Here is an 11,034-nt window from a genome sequence, read left to right as displayed (position 1 = left end):
CTCCTCCCAGGGTTTAATGAAGTATATTTTACGTTTATTTATAAAGAGCCTCGCCCAGGAAATATTCCTGGTGCAGAGCTTTTATTAATAGAAACACTATGGAGGTGGATTTTGGAAAGAAAAAGGGCACTTTAGGTAGAGCGGGGTGGAAAGGAGTATTTCCCCTTTAAATGCAGTTGCTAGCCAAACACAAGTAAACATTCAGCGCAGAGAAGAGGGAGCAGAGGATAAAGGGGAGTGGCTATGGCGAGTCAGAGGGAGGGGATAGACTGCTGCAACTGTAAAAACCTTCCCACCGGTGGGAGGGGCCGTCACAGTGGAAGGCGTGGCTAAAAGTGCAAGGCTCAGAGAGCTGAAATGTGATGGATCTCAGAGGCTGCTCTCAGAGTTGCACTAAACTTTGTAAGGGAAGAAGCAGGAGAGAGAGAGGGAAAGTGAGAGGCAAAGGGACAGAGCTGTAACCCTGCAGCGCCCAGGACTGACACCCAGTAAAGCTGAAGCCAGTACTCACCCCTACAGCATGAATCGTACCGGCCGGCCAAGACAAGGGAAGCTGTGCTGAGTCTCCATGGTGGGCCCATTGCTTGGATCTAATGAAAAGGAACAGAAATTGGGGGTCAGTTGTGGACATTTTGGATTAAACACGTCTCCTGTCATCAAACCCCTGTGGTAGGTTCCCCCAGATCCTTCCTTCATAATCGCAACTCTTCTACTGCGACTTTACTTTCACTGTCTGTCTGTCTGTGTGTATTAGTGTGTATTAGTGTATGTGTATATTAGTGTGTGTCTATAGTGCACAACAGCGTGTGTATTTGTTATGTGCAATGTACCTGTGTGTCACAGAGTGACCTGTGGAATCTGAACTTGTGTATGAGTGTGTAAGAGGGAGTGTGTGTTCCTGTGTGTGTGAGTGTGTGTGTGTTAGAGCAAACTGGTATTTACTGAAGAGTATAGGTGTGTGTGCTTTTGGTGTTTCATGGTGTGCATGTGTGTATTAGTGTGTCTCGTGTGTGTATTAGTGTGTATTAGTGTGTATATTACTGTGTGCATGTGTGTGTGTCTTCGTGTGTGTATTAATTTATGTATTAGTGTGTGTGTGTGCATGTGTGTGTATTACTGTATGTATTACTGTGTGTTAGTGTGTGTGTGTATTAGTGTGTGTGCATGTGTGTATATTACTGTCTGTGTGTGTATTACTGTGTGTGTATTAGTGTTATGTGGATTACTGTCTGTGTGTTAGTGTTTGTATTACTGTGTGTGTATTAGTGTTGTGTGTATTACTGTGTGTGCATGTGTGTGTGTTAGTGTGTGTGTATTAGTGTGCGTGTTAGTGTGTGTGTGTTAGTGTGTGTATTACTGCGTGTGTTAGTATGTGTATTACTGTGTGTATTACTGCGTGTGTTAGTGTGTGTATTACTGTGTGTGCATGTGTGTGTATTAGTGTGTGTTCATGTTTAGGCGAGTATATACGAGTGTGCGGTAAAAGTGCCGGTAAGTTTGCGTGCGGGTGTGAGTTAGTGAATACACACGTGTGATCAAGAACAGGGCATAGGGTGTAACAATAATCCTGATATAGTGAGTAAATCTGCTGAATATATAAGAGACGCACAGTCGGAATTCTGTTTTGTTACATGTGCGGGTTTCGCTTTACATAACAGGAGCTTTGCTGGACCCCAGATTCTTAATAGGAAACGATTCCGAAATCCTTTCCCACCCCGGCCTCAGTGGGCTGATGATATTCCATCTCTCTTCAGACAAGTATTTAGTTGCAGGGGATGTGCTTGTCGCTGCATGCGACGCAACTAGACGAGAGTAGCCGCGACTTCTTCATTATTTCCTCGCTCATCTGCCTGTGCTTTAGGGTCGGCTCTCAGCGGAGGGGGCACAAGTGCTAATATCCCATAACAAGTTTTTCCTGCACAATATGGATTAGATCTCAGTCTGTACTGAATACTCATTGTCTGAATGCAGCAGTCTATAGTAGGAGCGAGTAGTGGCAAATACAAGAGTGAATGGGACTGTGCAGACATATCGATAAAGATAATTTAATTTAATTAACTTGGGACTGCTGTTCATCTAGGGATCCTGTACAGTGCAAACAACATCTTCTGCACAGCCATATATTTATACAAAGGAGACTTTTATACATTTGCCAGTTTGGGTGCCAGACGCAACTGTCAGCCCCATCACACCTTCACCAGTCACCTGTCTGTTCTAACAAACCTAATTATCTTCATTTTCTACTTGTTTCTCTATCACAAACCATTAGAAATCATTTCTAAGGACAGGGGCAGAAATTAAGAATTTCTTGCAAATTATGTTAAAATAAGAATAAGGAAAAGCTTTGCCTTGGTCTGATAGGGTAGTAATTATGCCACAGGTAATTATTAAAATAAAAGAAAGGCAAATGGATTTACTAAGTTTCTATAATTGATTTAGTAATTGTCTGTGCTTATTTATTATTATTTATTATGTGTATTAAACTAGTACAATAACATTAGCCGACTAAATATTTTAATTGTATCTGATTTCGGAGAAATACTTTTAATTGTTGATCCAATATTTAATCCAAAATCCTAATATTTCATCCACTATTTAATTATAGTGCCAGGGTATCCAATTAATATTGTATTTATTGGGGATGAGATATTTGTAAATATTTTTAATTTGCTATAAATCTCTCCTATCTGCCCGATCGGAATACACAACAACATTATAAAACAAAGAACAAATACACCTACAAAAAAAAAAAAAAATAACAATATAATTAATTAGCAATATAATAATTACAGAATTGTTGGCGATAGTTGGACTCTAATGCAATTCGAAATCGTGGGATTTTAGCAGCATTATTTTGATATTTTAATATATTAATGTAGGCAAAACTTTAACTTTATTCTTCCATTACTGATTCCTACATAAATAAGACGAATAAAGGTAAAAGTTCTGTTAAAATCTGTTAGTTTTGTGTTGTCAGGGCTTAGTGTTATAGTAGTGATACACAGTCCTAGTGGTGTATGTGTATTGGGGGGTAGTAGTTGTGTACAGGTTATTGTGCTACTGATATACACACAACCTGTCTATTGTTTTTTTTTTTGTGTATACATTGCTAGTATTGTGTGTTGTGCAAGTGAGTATATTGGAATGAGATATAAAGGCTGGATATTATGCCAGACTAGTGTTGTATATGTGTGATGTACAGCCTGTGTATTGTGTTAGAGCGCTGTGGGGTGTTAGTGCACTCAGTATATATTTGAATAGTGTAGTCCAGCCTTATATTGCATGTGTTGTGGTGCAGTAGTGTATAAATGGGTTTAGTGTGTGTGTTGTGGTGTGAAGCCTATACATTGTGCAAGTGTGTATATTCTGTATCTATATATGGAGAATTCGTGCCCGTACCCCCACCCTCGGGTATAAAATCACCCTGACACCATACAGAACCCAGTACAAAAACATTATAAGGACATAAATCAATGTAAATCAAAGGGCATCTCCTTGCTGTGTTCACCGACTTATTTATACCAGTCTTTACAGCTGCCAAACCCAATGTGCCCAGGGCCAGCGAACTATAAATGCCAATATCCACTGGCCTCAATTCACAACTGTCACATAGGAGAGTGAATGTGGTTTATAGAATAATAATGAGAACCCCTGGGGTTCCGTCTCCTCCATTGACTAAACAGCAGTGAAACAACTCAATGGCCGAGCCTATGTGCCCATGTTAAGGTTAGAGATGTAATAAATACCTGCGACAGGGCTGCAATTTAATTGCGATTAAAGTGCAAGCTCTTTTACATGGATTTTCTAGTGTTAACGTGGAGTTCTGTGTTTTGGAGGCTGTGAACTCCTGTAAATTCGGGTCATTGGGAGGGAGTTACGTTGAAGTATCACAGGGGCAAATATATTATATTACCGGGGGAAGATTTATTTTAGGCACATGTATGCGATGGGTCGATAGACTGTATCACTGGCCTAGGAGAATTGTATCATTGGCAGGGGCATATTATATCACTGGGGTAGATAAATGGTGTCGCAGTGAGATAAGAACATTGTACAATTATTTGTATCACTGGGGCGGCTACATTGTATCATTGCGGGAAACTCACACTGTTACAGAAGCGTCTGCGGGAAATCCATTAGGGCAATCAGCTCAGTTAGCGGCGGGGTCAGCGCCCCAGGGATGGCAGCAGTTTGCCCGATGTGCAGATCAGCGAGGGGCCCTTCTGGGTGGGTTTTTCTAGTATTTGACCATCTGGAATGGATCTGGGTCTAAAGTGGATTTGTTTAGAACCTGCTGCAGTGCCGGGAAAGTGTTGCTTTTCTATCCTGTCGCTGATGAATGACTTGTTGGGCAATGGCATTCCCTCCCCTAAATTCAAGGCCGGAATTAACCCGTTGCTCCCCTCAGGCGCAGTTAAAATAATATATCCCAGGTAAATAAAACATATAGTTCCCAGACTAATTTTAGGGAAAAAATGATCGGTTACTTCCAGCGCCCCCAACACTGCATGTATAGATATATTATTAGCCCCAAGAGCTTATTCCTTTACCCCCAGGCGTTTATTCTGGGGAATCTATAAATATCTAGAGCCCCTCACAGACTTTGCTGGGTCATGCCCTTCAAATACAGACCCAATGTCCTTTGGAAAATATTCATCTGATGTCCAATAATAATGCCAATAATGCCCTTCTCTCTCTTTTTTCCCTTTCCGCAGGGATTGGCTGCCCGTGAGTGGGGAGTTGCCAGTGGATCTGCGTCAGTAGAAATATAGGTGCTGCTGGGTGCTGTGACTTACATCCCTTCGGGAAGATGGGCAGCAAAGCTCTTCCAGCCCCCATCCCTTTACACCCATCTCTGCAGCTCACCAACTACTCCTTCCTCCAGGCGGTGAACACCTTCCCGGCAGCAGTTGACCATCTGCAAGGACTTTATGGACTGAGCGCTGTACAGACCATGCATATGAACCATTGGACTCTGGGATACCCCAACTTGCATGGCATCACAAGGTCCACCATCACAGAGATGGCAGCGGCCCAAGGCTTAATGGATGCCAGGTTTTCTTTCCCAGCTTTACCCTTTGCCACCCATCTTTTTCACCCCAAACAAGGAACCATCGCCCATGTTATACCAGCCTTGCACAAGGACAGGCCCCGCTTTGACTTTGCCAATTTAGCCATTGCTGCCACCCAGGAGGACCCACCTAAAATAGGTGACTTGTCCAAGCTGAGCCCTGGGCTTGGGAGCCCTATCTCAGAGATTAGCAAGCTATCCCCTGACCGAAAACCTTCCAGGGGGAGGCTGCCCTCCAAGACAAAAAAAGAGTTTATCTGCAAGTTCTGCGGAAGGCATTTTACCAAATCCTACAACCTGCTCATCCACGAGAGAACACACACAGACGAGCGGCCATACACGTGTGACATATGCCACAAAGCTTTCAGAAGACAGGACCACCTGAGAGACCACAGGTAAGGCTGCCTGCATGCAATACGGCCATATGTTGTGCTACTTTACTACAGCACAGCCACGTGTTTATTGGTATTGGCTCATTCCTTTGTTTACCCATATGTGCTATTGTCTGTTCATTAGGAAGGGGTGGCTTTATTTAATTTGGACTTCATTTGGATACACACCAGGGCACCACTATCCTATTATGTAAGTCAGATCAGGGCTAAACTAATTACTGAATCCAAGGCAGCCATGGGGCAATGAAGAGAATACAAATGTATGTCCCACCTCCCACCCATTATTGAGGACCTTATCTTAAAATTTAAATGTAAATCCAGCAATATAGAAATAATTAGAGCACTGTATTGTACATTATGGCTGCGTTTAGTAGTCAGCTGGGGAATCTTGAAAAGGTTTCCCTCCTCATCCCAGTGGATTTTTCAGTCTATCATAGGGAAAAGTAGCATATGGCCTGCACCATTTAGTTATGGGGGTATTTGTTTCTAAACTACACACAGACCCCTCACATTCCTAACACTATAAAATGGTTACATTATTTTCAGTCATTAGTGTGGGTTCAGGGAACAGAAAATAGGATATACTTTAGTAACAGGGAGAGTCCTGCTCAGCAGGCCCTAAATCTCCTGGAAAATTCACCTTCCAGCCTGCCTGCCTAGTACATAGCAGCAAAGCCTTTGCTCTCATATAAAAATAAATCATTCCGCTGCCCCAGTGCTATAAATAAAATTGTGGCTTGTTTTTATAGTCTTTCCACCCACAGTGCACGGTAAATCTATCGTCCCAATGACCCTGGGACAGGCCGGTTTTACAATTTACGGCCTTTGTGGCACATCATGGGTTAAGCGAGGTCACGGTTGCAGTTGGATGAGGGGGCTTGGCACTATAAGGGGGCGATTACATAAATATGGGGTGTCCATACTGTGGCCCTCCAACTGTTGTTGAACTACAAGTTCTTGCTCCATGAAGGCTGGGGTGGGTTATAACCGCATTATTAAGGGATTTGTGCAGTTTTATGCTTTTGAATGGGGTATTGAGGAGTTGCAGTTTAACAACATCTGGAGGGCTGCAGGTTGGACATCCCTGATAAAAAAAATACTGGAACATCATTACACAACATAAAGACTTTTATCTGCATTTGTGCCCCCATGGGACCCCTCTGAGAATGAGAAGCCAGACAACACCCCTCTCTGCCCTATCCTAAAACCTGCTCTGCACATGGCTCCTTGGGCGAATAATGGGTTACACATGGCTCCAGTTCACGTGGCACACCAGGGGTTAAGAGTAACTTATATTCCTGCACATTGGGTGTAAATAATGACTTTTCTTCGTGTAGCACATTGGGGTTTAGCGTGGCTTTGGTTAGTGCGGAACATTAGGGGTTAAATATGGCTCCTGTTTATGCCACACATCAGGGGTTAACAGTGTGGCTCCTGCCCATGTCTGATTGGGGATTGGTATGTGCCCACCCTGAATGTGGAGCCTGTATGTACAGGAGCTGTGTAGATAAGATCCCAAGGCCATTGTTGTGCAGGTAATTAAACTAATAGTTTAGAGTAAGACAATGCTCAGTGTTTGTGCCTCGCACACCTACAGTCGAATATATTGGCCAGACAGGACCTGCAAAGCTTTTCATCAGCATCACTGATCTGTTCTCAATTGGCCAATTCTGGTTAACCATCCACAGAAGGGGCAGGGAAGGGGGGTCGTCCAAGGCAAGGGGGTGATAAGGGATTATGGACTGATTCATGTGGCCCAGTGTTTGCTCACAGTGTTTGAACCTTGTTATTGATTTGCAGATACATTCATTCCAAAGAGAAACCATTCAAATGTCAGGAGTGTGGCAAAGGATTCTGTCAGTCCAGAACTCTGGCCGTGCATAAAACCTTACACATGCAGGTGAGACGGACTTCCCCTTCTTCTTCTACTTCCATCTCTCTTCCAAGGGGCCTCGGCCTGATGCTCTCTAGCAGTAACTGGGGGTGATGGGAGTTGTAGTTGGACAACAGTCATAGGCTGAAGCCCCCAAAGGACATGTTTTGCAGCTGTAATACTTCAGATGGTCATATTCAGAACTGACTTCAGGGGGTGCAACTAGGTGCCGTGAACCCAAAACCGTTCCACCCTGCAGACTTATCTCCTATATATATATATCTATATATATGTGTGTGTATGGTAAGAGATGATGTGTCAGAAGAAGGGCCTGTAACTGAGGGCTAGTGTGTATAGTAAGTATTGTATAGTACTAGTGTGTATAGTAAGTATTGTATAGTACTAGTGTGTATAGTAAGTATTGTATAGTACTAGTGTGTATAGTAAGTATTGTATAGTACTAGTGTGTATAGTAAGTATTGTATAGTACTAGTGTGTATAGAAAGTATTGTATAGTACTAGTGTGTATAGTAAGTATTGTATAGTACTAGTGTGTATAGTAAGTATTGAATAGTACTAGTGTGTATAGTAAGTATTATATAGTACTAGTGTCTATAGTAAGTATTGTATAGTACTAGTGTGTATATAAAGTATTGTATAGTACTAGTGTGTATAGTAAGTATTGTATAGTACTAGTGTGTATAGTAAGTATTGTATAGTACTAGTGTGTATAGTAAGTATTGAATAGTACTAGTGTGTATAGTAAGTATTGTATAGTACTAGTGTGTATAGTAAGTATTGTATAGTACTAGTGTGTATAGTAATATTGTATAGTACTAGTGTGTATAGTAAGTATTGTATAGTACCAGTGTGTATAGTAAGTATTGTATAGTACTAGTGTGTATAGTAAGTATTGTATAGTACTAGTGTGTATAGTAAGTATTATATAGTACTAGTGTGTATAGTAAGTATTGAATAGTACTAGTGTGTTTTGTAAGTATTGTATATTACTAGTGTGTATAATAAGTACTGTATAGTACTAGTGTGTATAGTAAGTATTGTATAGTACTAGTGTGTATAGTAAGGCAAGATATAGGATAGTAAAATGGTGTACGTAAGTGTGAGACAGTGTGTATAGTAAGACTAAATCCTGTTGGGGAAAGACCGAGAACTTTTATAGATGTGTGTAGTAAGAAAATATTGTAGGGGCTCATTTATCAACACTGGGCAAATTTGCCTGTGGGCAGTTACCTATAGCAACCAATCAGTGATTAGCTTTTTGAAACCAGCTGCAAGTGGAGCAATTTATGCAGCAATCTGATTGGTTGCCATGGGTTACTGCCCATAAGCAAATTTGCCCAGTGTTGATAAATAACCCGGTGCCTCTAATTGATATTAATGCGCCAAGTGCTCCCATACAGGTTGTTTTGCACCTCACTATTAATGTGGCCCCTAGTGCTAATAAAGTGCTAATAAAGGACTGCCACTGTACAGATGGGACGCACTTCAGGACTTAGACAATATGAAATTAAATGAATCACTTACCTCTAGTGATTAAATGCTCCCCCATAATTCTTCTGCATCAGGGCTTTCCATAGGGAAGATTCCACATCTGTATCCGCAGGTTCTCCCTATAGAAAAGAATACGTGAATTCAAATCTATACCCTGTTATGGGTGTTCAGAGCCAGAGTTTGAGACGTATGTGGCCCCCAAATATACATTATATATGTATTTATATCAGTAAGTGGTGTCAAACCTGTGGCAATTGTTCAATTGCAAATCCCTGCATCCCTATATGGTATTCAGATTACAGCATAAAGAGGAGCTGTACAGTTTACACACCCCTTATGTCCTGATCCCCAAGTGTTACACAAGAGAATATCTTCTATTCCCCCCTCTGATCCTTTCTACCCTATAAAACAGGCCCTGGATTATTATAGTCTAAGCAGCTTCATCTGAAAGTGACCTGTACGACGTTTCCATCAGCTAAACTGAGGCTTCCTCGGATCTTTTGGCTGCTAGGGGGCGCTCCCTGTTAAGTGATGCTTAGACTGTTGCCCTGTTTGGTGTTGTAGTCACATTAAATAACGCAGGAGAGACGGTGTAAAGGATTAATCCTTTGCTTGCTTCAAATCTGAACAGGAATCACCCCACAAATGCCCCACATGTGGAAGAACCTTTAATCAGAGAAGTAATCTGAAAACTCACCTTCTTACCCATACAGACATCAAGCCCTACAGTTGTGAGCAGTGCGGAAAAGTTTTCCGGAGAAATTGCGATTTGAGGAGACACAGTCTGACCCACAGCCCCAGACAGGACTTCTAGAGATGGGCCCCACCTCCTTCTCCCCCCCCCCCACATTCCCCAAGTACTAGGGTGGGGGACCACTGCTAAAGCACAAGGACTTGTTAGAATGGACTGAACCTCTGCAAGGATGGCCCAGCAGAACTACAGCTCCCATCATCTGCTGGCAGGGGATGCTGGGACTTGTAGTGTAATACAAAAGCCGGCCTGCTCCAGAGCGAAGGCTGATGTTGTGCTCTGTACAGATAACGGCTCATTTTAGAGCTATGTAAATAGCGCTATACTTTTTTTATTATTATTATTATTGTGCACAATGGTACAGATGTTGGAAGGATACAGCCTTAATACTATATTGTAAACAATAAAAACGAAAATCTGTTTTGCAATGTTGCACTTTATCTCTCCTTTCTTGCCATTTGGTTCCTATGTGAATATTTCATTTGCAAGAGGGCAAAAATGCAGACTATATCCTGGGCCCCTTGCCCACAGAGCTTACCATCTGGTTTGGGAAACACTGGCATATGTGTAAAGTAACCAGAATCCAACCTGACACTTTAGCAAGAAAGGGCATCGTATGTGCAAAACTAGGGGTCCCAGCAGCACCAGAGCCCCAAAAACTAGAATCTAGTATTGTTCAACATAAATACATAGTAATAATAATATAAAAGCCCCCATATGTTATATCTGTTTAGGGGGAAAAGTGGCTTTTGGTGGCAGCTTTGTGTGTGTTTGTGTTTGTATGACTGTGTGTGTGTGTTTGTATAACTGTGTGTGTGTTTATATGACTGTGTGTGTGTGTGTTTGTATGACTGTGTGTGTATTTGTATAACTGTGTGTGTGTGTTTGTATGACTGTGTGTGTGTTTATATGACTGTGTGTGTGTGTTTGTATGACTGTGTGTGTATTTGTATAACTGTGTGTGTGTGTGTGTGTGTGTTTGTATAACTGTGTGTGTTTATATGACTGTGGGTGTGTGTCTGTATAACTGTTTGTGTGTTTGTATGACTGTGTGTGTTTGTATGACTGTGTGCGTGTGTTTGTATAACTGTGTGTGTTTGTATGACTGTGTATGTGTGTGTTTGTCTAGCTGTGTGTGTTTGTATGACTGTGTGTGTGTGTGTGTTTGTAAGACTGTGTGTTTGTATGACTGTGTGTGTGTGTGTGTGTGTGTGTTTGTTTGACTGTGTGTGTGTTTGTATGACTGTGTGTGTGTGTTTGTATGACTGTGTGTGTGTGTTTGTATAACTGTATGTGTGTGTTTGTATAACAGTGTGTATGAATACATAGGCAGTGTGCTAGTGGCATGGAGTGTACACTGTACAAAATGTCACAGTGAGGAGCATAAATGGAATTCATTGGGCCCAGGACATAGTATTGGAGGCTTATTGGGAAA

At 41.9% G+C, this 11,034-nt stretch overlaps 1 protein-coding gene across 2 annotated transcripts; it reads left to right on the top strand.

The window, feature by feature from the left end:
• Nucleotides 1-362: 362 nt before the first annotated feature.
• On the top strand, nt 363-10,027 carry osr2.L (odd-skipped related transciption factor 2 L homeolog). Of its 2 annotated transcripts, none has more exons than XM_018266740.2 (4): nt 363-669; nt 4,716-5,466; nt 7,264-7,363; nt 9,480-10,027. In XM_018266740.2, the coding sequence occupies exons 2-4, from the start codon at nt 4,811-4,813 to the stop codon at nt 9,660-9,662; spliced, it is 939 nt and encodes a 312-aa protein (XP_018122229.1). In that variant the 5' UTR covers nt 363-669; nt 4,716-4,810; the 3' UTR covers nt 9,663-10,027.
• Nucleotides 10,028-11,034: the final 1,007 nt, after the last annotated feature.

This window comes from Xenopus laevis, chromosome 6L, assembly GCF_017654675.1.
Source record: "Xenopus laevis strain J_2021 chromosome 6L, Xenopus_laevis_v10.1, whole genome shotgun sequence".
NCBI classification, from domain to species: domain Eukaryota; kingdom Metazoa; phylum Chordata; class Amphibia; order Anura; family Pipidae; genus Xenopus; species Xenopus laevis.
Note: the sequence above shows the minus strand (reverse complement) of the source record. Positions and strands in the feature narration are given on the sequence as shown.